General features: G+C 45.2%; 1 protein-coding gene across 3 annotated transcripts in view; it reads left to right on the top strand.

Moving 5' to 3' along the window:
* The window catches only part of JAML (junction adhesion molecule like), a 32,454-nt gene extending 26,706 nt beyond the window's left edge, over positions 1-5,748 (top strand). For 2 of the 3 annotated variants that reach the window (XM_012470406.3, XM_012470408.3), the window contains 3 exons: positions 1,616-1,709; positions 2,916-3,002; positions 5,265-5,748. In XM_012470406.3, the coding sequence (XP_012325829.1) occupies positions 1,616-1,709; positions 2,916-3,002; positions 5,265-5,354 (271 nt within the window). In that variant the 3' untranslated portion in view covers positions 5,355-5,748. The other variant, XM_012470407.3, reaches the window with a different exon arrangement.
* Positions 5,749-13,906: the final 8,158 nt, after the last annotated feature.

Raw genomic sequence — 13,906 nt, 5'->3', positions numbered from 1 at the left:
TCTGGGCATGCTCATAGGACTGAGCTAGACAACCTGGGTTCCACTCTCAGCTTACTTCCCCTGTCTGGGCCTCAGTTTCCCTCCAAAGGAAGGGTAGTACTTCCATGTCTAGTTGTTTATTCTAAAGAAATAATTAGCTGGATATGCTGAGATTGGTGCAAAAACTGCAGCCTTCCTTATAATTAACAGTAGGGATCATTGCCAGTGTCTGTCAGAAAGGTAATGATTCAGGGAACCAGCGTTTCACTCAGTGAAACACTGCAGACCCCTCTACGTAATGACATGGAAAGATATCCAAGGGGTAATAATATAGAATTTATACTATGATCTCATTTTTATAAAGGAGAAAATAATATGACGCTCACTCCAGCAGCATGTGTAGTAAATACATTTTATGTGAGCTTATGCTTACGCTGAGAGAGACTTGGAAGGATAGTTGTAAAATCTATCCTTTTAAGGACTTAAGGAGTTTTCAGGAGTTAAAGTGTGGTATTTGAGATGAAGGAGAAGGTGGATCCCATGGGGTGAAGGGTTGCAGGGGTAGACAGTTCCAACTGTCTACGTTTCTGTATTATCTGAATTACTTTACAATGAGAAGATACAACTTTAAAATCAGAAGATACAATTAAAATATTTCCACTGAGACAAAAAAATATGGTTTATTTTCTAGCTTAAACATATATATACATATATATATATATATATATATATATATATTTATCAGCTCTGCCTTAGGCCAAAATAGAAAAAAGAAAGTATATTCGGAAAGCAAATGGTCATGAGATCAAAGGCCAAGGGGCCCCCTACAGGACAGGCTCAGAGCTCCCGGCTTGGGGCTTGGGTGGGGTGGGCTCCGCCCCCCGAGAGGCCGGGAGCCCTTCGGACTGGCGTCTTGCTGAGCTCCTGCTGCCCCCTGCTGGTTCTGCTGCACTCCCTGGTCCTCAGAAATGCAGAGAGGATGGTCAGGTTTTGGAATCGCATGGCCCCTCTCTCTTCATTCACTTAAAATTACATCTCTCATAGGGCAGAAAGTGGTTTGAGTGATAATAGAGAAGTCGAAGCTGTTTTTCAGCCTAAATTATCTCCAGAATGGCTTCTTGTTCTTCATTAGAAGAGATCCGCTGGCCGGGCCTGGTGGCTCACACCTGTAATTCCAGCAGTTTGGGAGGCCGAGACGGGCGGATCACGAGGTCAGGAGATAGAGACCATCCTGCACAACATGGTCTACTAAAACTACAAAAATTAGCTTACTGTGGTGGCACGTGCCTGTAATCCCAGCTACTTGGGAGGCTGAGGCACGAGAATGGCTTGAACCCAGGAGGCGGAGGTTGCAGTGAGCTGAGATGGCACCATAGCACTCCAGCCTGGCAACAGAGCAAGACTCCGTCTCACACATACACACACACACACAAAAAAAAAAAAAAAAAAAAAAAAAAAAGGAAATGCACTTCTCAGGTTTCCAGGTGAGCCGGGTAGCCCTGGCTGTAGGAGTCCAGAGAGAATAGTTTCTTCTCTGGGGTCTCTCTCTTCACAAAGCCAATCGGGGGTTTCCTATAGGGACGCTTGGATAAACCGTACAAACTGGTTAATTCCACGTGCTTTTCATGCCTTGCAGTACAGTGAATTCTACAGTCTTGGTGAAGAACACAAAGAAGACTAATCCAGAGATGAAAGAAGAACCCCGCTATTTTGCCCGCTATGAAGGGGAGGTGAGCACACACTTCAGCCTAAAACACTAAGTAGATGCAGGCCTGGGCCATTAACATTCCCTGGGAACCGTGTCTTAACCCACTGTATGTTGCAGCTCGCAGGCCAGTGCCTGGCACAGGGCAGGGACTCAGGAAGCCTTTGTCACTAGAATCAGGGCCTCTGAAGACTAGAGTGCATGGGGATTGGGTGGGGGGTGGGCTAGGCTAGCCCCGGGCAGCAGATCCTGGTATTGGGCTGAGGAAAGAGCACTGCGCTTGGAGTCAGAAAGTTCTGCCATCCCCCGAGTCTCATCAGCAAAATGAGGATAAGGATAAAGATATTATAGTTGCCCAGCCTGCTTGACAGGGTTGGTGTAAGGCTCACATAAGATGATGATATGCAAATGCTTTGTAATCTAGGAGGTGCTATTTGTCTAAAGTCTAATGGAGAATTATAATACATTCAGGAGTTAAGGAGTTTTAATGCTTAAAATGAAATCGTCTAAGACCTTTGGCAAGAAAGGATTAAGAAGGACTTTTCTCTCCACATTGATTTGTAATGGAGTTACAAGTAATTGCTTCTAGAGACTGAGAAATGGATTGGTTTTCTTTAACTCTTGTTCTCCTTTCTTTTTGTTTTTTTCTTTAATTTTTAAAAAAACTCTTTGAATAGTTACCTTTCTCTATTTTGGGCTGTTTTTGTCCCAAGAGTAGGATTTTCTCCCGATAGAGTGCAGGGGCCTCCAGAAGTCCAAGAATGGGTCACTGGTGATGATCCTGCATTCCCAATGAGTGACAGGACCATGAACCTCGAAGCTGTGAAGCTCAATGAGGGCTGGCCCTGCCACATAAACCCTCTGAGGGAGACGATGACGACTCACTGCTGATTAATGCCATTCTGTATTGTAATTAGAAGGAAATAACTACAGAATACAAGGAATTTAGCAAGATAAGGAACCCCTGCTGCTACCTAAACATCCATCTAAACAAAGATGTTTGGCTTTTGAGGCAAAGAGTTTGATTCTTAGGACTGTGTTCTTTGGCAGTTAATTTTCAAGAAGACTGAAGACTGAATTAATGTTTTTGAGAATTCTCTAGCTCTCAGTAGCCCTTTGAACCTACCAATTTGGGTAGTCAATCCCCAGCAAATAGGAGTGGGTGGCCTTTACTCTGGTGTATAAGAGTCATCTAATTTTTAGGACTTTTTGTACCATTTTCCCCCTCTAGAAACACATTTACTCTTCAATAACTACACGGGAGGTGATTGAGGAAGAAAAACCAAGTGAAAACTCAGAGTCCGCCTACATGACCATGGTGAGAATGATTCCGGCCCCAGCTGAGCCAGGTGTCAGAGGCTCAGGTGGTGCTGGTGGTGGGTGTGGCTGGGTTGTCCTGGGAGGCTGCTGAGGGCAGAGATTTTTCTAAGTAGCAGGAAAGTCTGAGAAACTGAAGTTCTGCTGGATAGAAGAGTAATATCGAACTTTTTTACCCAGTCTCAAGGATTAAAGGTCATCACCAGAGGTTATTTATGTTAGTGGTGAAAAGAAGTGAAGAGTGACCTTTACCGGGGGCAGGGAGAATGCCTTTTGCCTCATCAGTTCGACCTAATAAAGAAAATATGGCCGGGTGTGGTGGCTCATGCCTGTAATCCCAGCACTTTGGGAGGGCCAGGTGGGCGGATTCCTTGAGGCCAGTTCAAGACAGCCTGGCCAATGTGGCAAAACCCCCTCTCTACTAAAAATATAAAAATTAGCCAGGTGTGAGGACGTGTGCCTGTAATCCCAGCTACTTGGGAGGCTGAGGCATGAGAATTGCTCGAACCTGGGAGGTGGAGGTTATGTGGGTCGAGATTGCACCACTACAGTCCAGCCTGGATGACGGAGTGAGAATCTGTCTCAAAAAAAAAAAAAAAAAAAAAAAGCCAGGTGCAGTGACTCACGCCTGTTATCCTAGCGCTTTGGGAGGCTGAGGCAGGGAGATCATTTGAGGTCAGGAGTTCGAGACCAGCCTGGTCAACATGGTGAAACCCCGTCTCTACTAAAAATACAAAAGATTAGCTGGACATGGTGGCGGGCACCTGTAATCCCAGTTACTTGGGAGGCTGAGGCAGGAGAATTGCTTGAACTGGGAGGTGAAGGTGGCAGTGAGCTGAGATTGCACCACTGCACTCCTGAGAAAGAAAATAGGATAAGATCCTTGGGCAAGTATTGTGTTGCAATGAATTGCTTTCTTCCCATTAAAAGGTCAAAGTAGGGTTCATTCTAATGCCTAGGTTTTTTTTTTTTTTTAACTTTGTGACTTATTATACCTTCTCATAAGCTAACTGCCAGGCGGGCTACATGCTGGATCTCCTACAATATTTTGGAGTCTGATTTCTACTTTCCCTTTGCTTAGACTTCTGTAGCCCCCTAGGGAACTATAGCACCTAGAAAAAGCACCTCGGGGCGTGTGGTGAGTAGGGGTAGGGACAAAAGGAGTGAGCTGGCAATGAGCACTGTGCTATTTGTAGACTAATTATAGGCACCCAGCCCATTAAGGAGCAGTGTTCTGCTGGGTTTGGGAAGGCTGGCCTCCTCTGCTTGTGGAATGATGGGCTTTGTTTGTTCATGTCGCACCAGCCCCGAGGACACATGACTCCCAGCTGATTGCTGCAGAGAAACGTCTGCCAGGGAAGTGTGAGATCAGAGGCCTGGCTTGGATCCACCAAGTGAAACATTAACTCCACTCTGAAGTCGCAGCTGAATGGAGTCATTTTCCCCCTGTATCTTACTCCCATTATTGTTATATGATGCTGCAGTAACTTGCCAGGCCTCATCCTGACTCCTGGAGACCTGCTGATGCAGCTGCCTTGCGGCTACTGCTGAGTGGGTCACCAGCCAGGGTGGCACTGTTTGCAGAAAGTCTCCGAGTTGGAGATGATGCAGGAAGAACAAGTGTCTTCACAGCTACCTCCCCCAGGTTTAAAGCTAGGCAATTATGGTTTGGATTTTGTGGAAAATACCATTCCTGTCCTCTTGAACCAGATCCAACAGAGTAAGAGGAGAGGCCTGGGCTGCAAACTCAAAGGCCGGCAGGGGCTGGTCAGGTTATTTTAAAATATGATGTGCCAAGTTAAATAAACCTGTTGGTGAATTTGGCTGCAGGCCACTTGTTTGAGACTTCATTTGCAAAGGCGTTCTCTGATAGGGAGCAGGAGTAACAAAGAGCCTTTGTTTTCTGTTGTTGAGTTGATGGAATTCATGTAACTGTAGTGGTACCTTGCTAGTTTCCCTTTCTCAGGCTGTACACAGTGGTTCAAATAACAAGCTGTGGAGTTGGACAGACCTGGGTCCAAATTCTGACTCCGATGCAGCCAGATGGTCTTGGGCAGGTTAACGGCCTGTCTGAGCCTCAGTTTCCTTATCCTTAGAATGGGAATAATAAACCCTACCTCCTCCTGGCAAGGATCAAATGAGATAATGCATATGAAATTCAGTATTGGGCAGGGCTCATGAAGAGAGCTGAAGGAACAGCAGCTGCTGTGATTGCGGAACTACTTCTTACAAGTGTGCTTTGTTTTTCTTCCTCCCCCCACAGCACCCAGTTTGGCCTTCTCTGAGGTCAGATCAGAACTCACTTGAAAAAAAGTCAGGTGGGGGAATGCCAAAAACACAGCAAGCCTATTGAGAAGAATGGAGATTCCCTTCATCTCAGCAGTGGCAGAGACTCTCTCCTCTGTGTGTCCTGGGCCACTCTACCAGTGAATTCAGACCCCCACCCTCCCAGCTGTCCTCCTCTCTTGTTTGGTCAAAGCGCTGAAGATGGAGAGTTTGGGGCCTGGCAGACAGACGGGACAGCTCTGGAGGAACAGGCTTTGATGACGGGAGGGGAACATGGACTTGGCCTCTGGAATGGGACACTGTCCCTGGGCTGAGCTGACTGGCCTCAAGCCTCCCATTGGATCAGACCCTCCTGTGAGCTGTGTTTTTAGTGGATGAGTTACTGAGAAGAAGCAGAGATAAAAACCAACCCAAATCATTCCTCTGGAACATTATTTCTAAATAAATGTGGTTTGTGGAAATCGTCCTAACTTTATGCCTCGATTATAGGAGGAAGTGAAATGTTGGTGAGGAATTTACAGTTAGAAACTTCTGGAAAAACTGAAGTTCCTGGAGGAAAGCCATACCATGCCAACACATTAGAGGCTGGTTTTGGTCCTGGGAAAGGTTAGGGGTGAATGGGTTGGAAGTGGGATGTGAATACAGCTTTGGAATTTAACTCAGCGGTTCTTCATTCCTGCTGGGCATTGCTGGTGGCTCCTTGTGGGGCCTCATCACAGGCCTCCTAATTTGAAATTTTTGGGTGCAGCTTAGGCATTTAACTTTCTCGATACTCATGGGTTGCCTCAGTGGACAGCCACTGATTTAATTATTGGTCTGAAATGTGCAGTTCCTATACTTTTGGTTGTGATTTTAAGATTTGATAAGTTAGTCTTTTTTTTTTTTTTTTTTGAGACAGAGTTTCGCTCTTGTTACCCAGGCTGGAGTGCAGTGGCGCGATCTCGGCTCACCGCAACCTCCGCCTCCTGGGTTCAGGCAATTCTCCTGCCTCAGCCTCCTGAGTAGCTGGGATTACAGGCACGTACCACCGTACCCAGCTAATTTTTTGTATTTTTAGTAGAGATGGGTTTTTACCATGTTGACCAGGATGGTCTCGATCTCTTGACCTCGTGATCCACCCGCCTCGGCCTCCCAAAGTGCTGGGATTACAGGCGTGAGCCACCGCGCCCGGCGTGATAAGTTAGTCTTAAAAATTCTTGGGGGGGGGGCATCCAAATTGGTAATGAGGAAGTCAAACTGTCTCTGTTTGCTGATGACCTGATCATAAACCTTGAAAACGCTAAAGACTCATCCAAAAAGCTCCTAGAACTGGTAAATGAATTCAGCAAAGTTTCAAGATACAAAATACAAATCAGTAGCTTTGCTATACACCACCAACAACCAAGCTGAGAATCAAATCAAGAACTCAACCTCTTTTATAATAGCTGCATAAAAAAATAAAATATTTAGGAATATACTTAATTAAGGAGGTGAAAGACCTCTACAAGGAAAATTACAAAACATTGCTCAAAGAAATGATAGATGACACAAACAAATGGAAACACATCCCATGCTCATGCATAGGTAGAATCAATATTGTAAAAATGAGCATACTGCCTGTATTTAGTTCATTTTCACATTCCTGAGTAAGACATACCAGAGACTGGTAAGAACAAGAGGTTAATTGGACTTATAATTCCACATGGCTGGGGAGGCCTCAGAATCATGGCGGGAGGCGAAAGGCACTTCTTACATGGCAGTGGCAAAAATGAGGAAGATGCAAAAGCAGAAACCCCTGATAAAACCATCAGATCTCATGAGACTTATTCACTACCATGAGAACAGTATGGTGGAAACCGCCTTAGTGATTCAACTTATCTCCCACCAGGTCCCTCCCACAACATGTGGGAATTATGGGAGTACAATTCAAGATGAGACTTGGGTGGGGACACAGAGCCGAACCATATCATCCCACCCCTGGCCCCTCCCAATCTCACATCCTCACATTTCAAAACCAATCATGCCTTCCCAACAGCCCCTCAAAATCTTAACTCATTTCAGCATTAACCCAAAAGTCCACAGTCCAAAGTCTCATCTGAGACAAGACAAGCACCTTCCACCTATGAGCCTGTAAAATCAAAAGCAAGCTGGTTACTTGTAGATACAGTGGGGGTGCAGTAAATGGTGCTGAGATAAATGGTAAGCCACATGTAGAAGAATGAAACTGGATCCTCATCTCTCACCTTATACAAAAATCAACTCAAGATGAATCAAAGACTTAAATATGAGATCTGAAACCATAAAAACTGTAGAAGGTAACACTGGAAAAACCCTTCTAGACATTGGCTTAGGCAAAGACTTCATGACAAAGAACCCACAAGCAAATGCAACAAAAACAAAGATAAATATATGGGACTTAATTAAACTAAAAAGCTTTTGCACAGCAAAAGAAATAATCAGCAGAGTTAACAGACAACTCACAGAGTGGGAGAAAATCTTCACAATCTATATATCCAGCAAAGGACTATTATAATATCCAGAATCTAAAAGGAACTCAAATAAATCAGCAAGAACAAAACAAACAATGCCATAAATAAGTGGGCTAAGGACATGAATAGACAATTCTCAAAAAAAGATATACAAATGGCCAAGAAACATATGAAAAAATGCTCAACATCACTAATTATCAGGAAATGCCAATCAAAACCACAGTGCGATACCGTCTCACTTCAGCAAGAATGGCCATAATAATAAAAAAAATTTTTAAATATAGTTGTTGGCATGGATGTGGTGAAAGGGGAACACTTTTACACTGTTGGTGAGATTGTAAACTAGTACAACCAAGATGGAAAACAGTGTGGAGATTCCTTAAAGAACTAAAAACAGATCTACCATTCGATCCAGCAATCCCACTACTGGATATTTACCCAGAGAAAAAGAAGTCATTATACAAAAAAGATAGGCTGGGCACAGTGGCTCATGCCTATAATCCCAGCACTTTGGGAGGCCGAGGCGGGCGGATCACGAGTTCAGGAGTTTGAGACCAGCCTGGCCAACATGGTGAAACTCTGTCTCTACTAAAAATGCAAAAATTTGCTGGGCATGTTGATGCATGCCTATAATCCCAGCTACTCGGGAGACTGAGGCAGGAGAATTGCTTGAAGCTGGGAGATGGAGGTTGTGATCCAAGATCGTGCCACCGCACTCCAGCCTGGGTGACACAGCAAGACTCTGTTTTGAAAAAAGAAAAAAGGTATCTGCACACACATGTTTATCACAGCACAATTCACAATTGCAAAAATATGGAATCAGCCCAAATGCCCCCCATCAATCAATGAATGGATAAAGAAAATAAATACCATGGAATACTACTCAGTCATAAAAAGGAATGAAGTAATGGTATACGCAGCAACCTGGTTGGAACTGGAGAACATTAAGTAACTCAGGAATGGAAAACCAAACATCGTATGTTCTCACTCATAAGTGGGAGCTAAGCTGTGAGGATGCAAAGGCATAAGAATGATATAATGGACTTTGGGGACTCAGGTGAAGGGCGGGGGAGGTGAGGGATAAAAGACTACACATTGGGTACAGTGTACACTGCTCAGGTGATGGGTGCACCTAAATCTCAGAAGTCACCACTGAAGAACTCATTCATGTAATTAAATACCACCTGTTCCCCAAAAACTTGAAAAACGTCCTCTAGGGTTGGGTACAGTGTCTCATGCTTGTAATCCCAGTGCTTTGGGAGGCTAAGGGGGAGGATCGCTTGAGACCAGGAGTTCAGGACCAGTCTGGGCAACATAGTGAGACCCATCTCAAAATGAAATGAAATGAAATGAAATAAAATAGATTAGCTGGGTGTGGAGGTGCATGCCTTTGGTCCCAGCAACTCAGGAGACTGAGGTAGGAAGATCGCTCAAGCCCAGGACTTAGAACCTGCAGTGAGATGTGATTGTGACACTGCACTCCACTCCAGCCTGAGCAACAGGTTGAGATCCTGTCTCAAAATAAGAGAGAGGAAAGGAAGGGAAAGGAAAGAGGAGGGAAAGGAAGAAACAAAAGAAAATCCTTTGGTTCTGAACAACTTCCAGTCTTCCAGGATCCTCCTGGGTTCTTCTCTGGCCTCCTTTCCTTGACTGCCACAGACTCTTTCTCATTCTCTGCAGCGTTTCTTCCCATTTAGCCATGCAGGGCCAGATAAAGAGGAAGTCTTTTCTGGTTTTCTGATTTCTGATCCAGTCTTAAATGGGCCTACATTTTTGAATGATTCCCCAACTCTCCAAACATCAGAATCCTCTCATAACACCCGTTATGAACTCCCTCTTTTACCAACTGTTCTCGTTGAGCCATGGATAAGCATCATTAAATGCTTCCTTCTTATCTGCTAGCTCTTGTTGAGGAGTATGTCAGTGATTTTCCATATGGGTACTGAAGGCAGTATCCTGTCCCAGACATACCAGGGATATATATTGGCGAGACAAGTAGAGGGGGAAGTGGACTGTCTCATATCTGGAGTGTTCATGAAGAGGAAGTGGTTTCATTTCTGGGCTATTAAGTAATATTCCCTCCTGGAATGAGGGGCCCCTTTCCACTTCCTCAAATATTGTGTGCATTTGAAGATGGCTTTCAGGATACAGAGTTAGGTGGGTGGATGGTGATTTTAAATCTGTTGCTCTGGGTCTAAGAAAATAATTAGGATAAGAGCAGGAGGGTGGGCTGGGCAGCTTATCCACATGATCCACAGTGGGTACTTGGATCGTTAAAGTGTAGGTGTGCCCAAATTCAAATTTGGTTCATTCAGAGTTTGGTTTCCATTCTGGGTTCGGCAGTTGTGACTGAGCGGGACGAAGAGGAAGCCCACATCTCCGCTCCAAGCCTTCTTCCCCGCAAACCTTCCTCTTATCCACAGGCATGGAGCCAAGGTTGAGGGTGGAAGTCCACAGCTGTCAAACACTAATTTCGCCTAAAGCCAAAGCAGCCCTAAGGGGCCTGGGGAAGAGACTCACTTCCCTCTCAGCCCTTCTGCTAGAGGAGATTTGTCCATTACATCCAGGAACATGAAGGGAAATTAGGGAATGGGCTTCAAGATCAAATAGTCCTGCTTCAAATCCTAGCCGTCTCTTACTCTTCAACATTGCCAAGTTTATTTGAATCCTCTGAGGCTCTTTTCCCTATATGTAAAATGGGGACTCACAGAGTTTTTTTGGAAGGACTGGATGAGGTAGCATAGGAGATAGTGCCTGGCCTGAGCCTACCGTCTTCAAACATGTTTTTCCAGGTAGACTCATCTTCTTAACTACTGCCATTCAGAAATGAGTTCTTTTATCTTCTATTTAATGCTAGTCAGTCTTTGATATTCAATCTTAATAACATAATTAACCAGTATGGATGACAATATCTTCTGGTGATTCAGTCCTCATCCTTTGTTAATTTTGATTTCTATGGGCGAAAAGCCCTTTACCAAAACCCTAAATCCCTCTTCCCATCCAAAGAAAGACAGAGTTAGGAAGCTGAGCTTAGGCTAAGGCTTTGTATAGCTCTGAGGAGACGGATTTTGAAGGACTGGAGAGCTACTGAAGGTCCTTGTTGTAGAGCCTTTAGCAAGCAGTTTGTTGCCTGAATTTGCAGTATTTTAGATCCCTGGAACATCAGATGCTCTCATATTTGAAGGTTTGCAGAGTACAGAGGCCTTTGCCAACAGAAAGCGGCCCCAAGGGTGGCAGGAGTGGAGCCACTCATGAATAATGGAGAACCTAGCAGCTTCAGAATTTGGCGATTGCAACGGAAAACAGGTCCACTTGTCAAGTGGGGATCAGCGGAAGACGAGCTGAGCCTCCTTTCAAAGGCTGCAGCCTTCCGGCAGCCAGTTAGCTGTCTGTTCCTGGTTGCCCCCAACCCCAGTGTCCTTTTCTCTCTTTTGACTCGTTAGTATGCTCACCTGTCCACGTTAGTGATTGGCCATGTTCTTTCATAAGACACTAGCTCTGTGTGTGTGTGGTGGAGGGAGCCACTGAATTAGTTCAGTTATTTGGAGCTGCAGAGCCTTAGGTTACAGTTACTCTCTTAACTCAGCATAAACAAAATTTCCCAGAACCACTGACGTTCGGTCCTGGCCAGCTAGTTTGCAGATGTGGTCTAGGGAGGTCAGGCAATCCATGACCACTTCTGTAAAACCCAACCATCAAAACATCCCTTCTTCAAAAAATAAGGGAACTTGAAGTTTTCTCAGAGAACTGAGACCTTTCTCATTTCTTAGATGGTGCGAGCAATAGTGATTTACCAGTCTCAGAATTTTCGAAGCTGTGTGAACTCTGCCCTGTATGTTCATAGCCTTCTGTATGTTGATGCCATCTTGTCTGCCTATCCATACTTCATTAAAAAAGATAGTTTTAGGCCAGGCACGGTGGCTCACGCCTGTAATTCCAGCACTTTGAGAAGCCAAGGTGGGTAGATCACCTGAAGTCAGGAGTTCGAGACTAGCCTGGCCAACATGATGAAACCCTCCTGTCTCTACCAAAAAATACAATAAATTAGCTGGGCATGGTGGTGGGTAATCCCAGCTACTCCAGAGGCTGAGCAGGAGAATTGCTTGAACCTGGGAGGCAGAGGTTGCAGTGAGCCGAGGTCACGCCATTGCACTCCAGCCTGGGCAACAAGAGCGAAACTTGTGGAACAGGTGGTTTTTGGTTATGTGGATAAGTTCTTTAGTGGTGATTTCTGAGATTTTAGTGCACCCATCACCTGAGCAGTGTACACTGTACCCAATATGTAGTCTTTTTCTTTTCTCTTTTTTGAGACAGAGTTTCACTCTTGTTGCCCAGGCTGGAGTGCAGTGGCACAATCTCAGCTCACTGAAACCTCTGCTTCCTGGGTTCAAGTGGTTCTCCTGCCTCAGCCTCCCAAGTAGCTGGGACTACAGGCACCCACCACCATGTCTGGCTAAAGTTTGTATTTTTAGCAGAAATGGGGTTTCACCATGCTGGGCAGGCTGGTCTCGAACTCCTGACCTCAGATGATTCACCTGCCTTGGCCTCCCAAAGCGCTGGGATTACAGGTGTGAGCCACCAAGCCCAGCCTACTTTTAGTTCTTTAAGGAATCTCCACACTGTTTTCTATAGTGGTTGTGCTAATTTACATTCCCACCAGCAGTGTAAAAGTGTTCCCTTTACATTGCATCCACAGCAACATCTGTTTTTTAACTTTTTAATTATGGCCATTCTTGCGGGAGTAAGGTGGTATCTCCTGGTTTTAATTTGCATTTTCCTGATGATTAGTGATGTTGCATGGCTCATTTTTTTCATAACAGGAACCCTCTGCTCCGAGCGTTGCTGTCTTTCCTGCTGTTGGTGTACCCTTGCCTGGGGTGCCTTTTCCTTTCCTCTTCCTCCCCACATCAACGTTCCTTCAAGGCCCTGCTTGAGGTCACCCACCTGGGTGAGCTCTTCTCACCTCTTTCTAGATGTCTCTGCACTTGATCTGCTTTTGTCTTTCATGCCTTCTAATCGTTTCATGGGTGTGATACTTTATTTTCTCTTAGAGATCTCAAACTCTTAGGAATTCTGCTTTAGACCAGGTGTGGTGGCTCATGCCTGTAATACCAACACTTTTGGGGGCTGAGGCAGGTGGATCACTTGAGGCCAGGAGATTGAGACCAGCTTGGCCAACATGGAGAAACCCTGTCCCTACTAAAAATACAACGATTAGCCAGGAGTGGTGGTGCAGACCTATAGTGTCAGCTACCCTGAAGGCTGAGGCACAAGAATCACTTGAGCCTGGGAGGTGAATGTGGCAGTGAGCCGTGATCTTGCCACTGCACTCCAGCCTGGGCAACAAAGTGAGACTGTTTAAAATAAAAAAAATTCTGCTTTAGGTCTTTTCTTGTAGCATTTGACCCCAAGGGAGAATCCCTTGTTGAATGAGGAGGGGAACAGCATGGGCAGGGAGCAGCTGGACCTGGCTCCCATCCCCAGTTGTACCACACCTCGGATGGGGAAGATCAGGCTGATGGAATTTCTGCCCCTTCCCCAGATGTGAAGTAGATATTCACTCATTTTCATCTGCTCAAGGACAAGTAGAGGCCTAGTGCATGCTCAGAAGAGTAAGACGCAATCTCAGTACTTAAAGAACTACAGTCTAGTTGGGGAAGTCAGATGGGTAAGTAACTAATAAAAATATGCTTTGACTCTTGCTAGTTCAATATAAGGTGTTCCTGGGGTCCCATGCCTCCTGTAGATGGGACTGCACTCACCATGCTGTATTGTGAGTGTATGCATTTATCTCCTTATCTAGAATGTGAGCTCTCCAAGGGCGAGCTGTATCTCATTCATTTCTTGGTCTCCAGTTTCTAGTGGAGTGTCTAGCACATAGGGGCTGTTCCATAGATATTTGAGTTTGTTGAATGAGAAATTTGACTGATAATGAGTGAATGTACCCAGGGTCACAGGAGCAGAGAGAAGAGTATTCAGAAGAGCAGGAGCACGTGAATTTGGAGCACATTTTTGAAGAGAGACCGTGAGCTTGATGGGCAGGCAAGAGAGAAAGGGCATTCCTACAAGGGAAAACGGCGAAGGCAAAGACACAGAGATGTGAGGCTGCATGCGGGGTTAGAGAAAACTTGCCTGGTGAGGCAGGGCTTCA

Source organism: Aotus nancymaae, unplaced genomic scaffold, assembly GCF_030222135.1.
Source record: "Aotus nancymaae isolate 86718 unplaced genomic scaffold, 86718_ANA_hifiasm-v0.15.2.pri h1tg000012l, whole genome shotgun sequence".
NCBI classification, from domain to species: domain Eukaryota; kingdom Metazoa; phylum Chordata; class Mammalia; order Primates; family Aotidae; genus Aotus; species Aotus nancymaae.
This window is presented reverse-complemented; position numbering and strand designations above follow the sequence as displayed.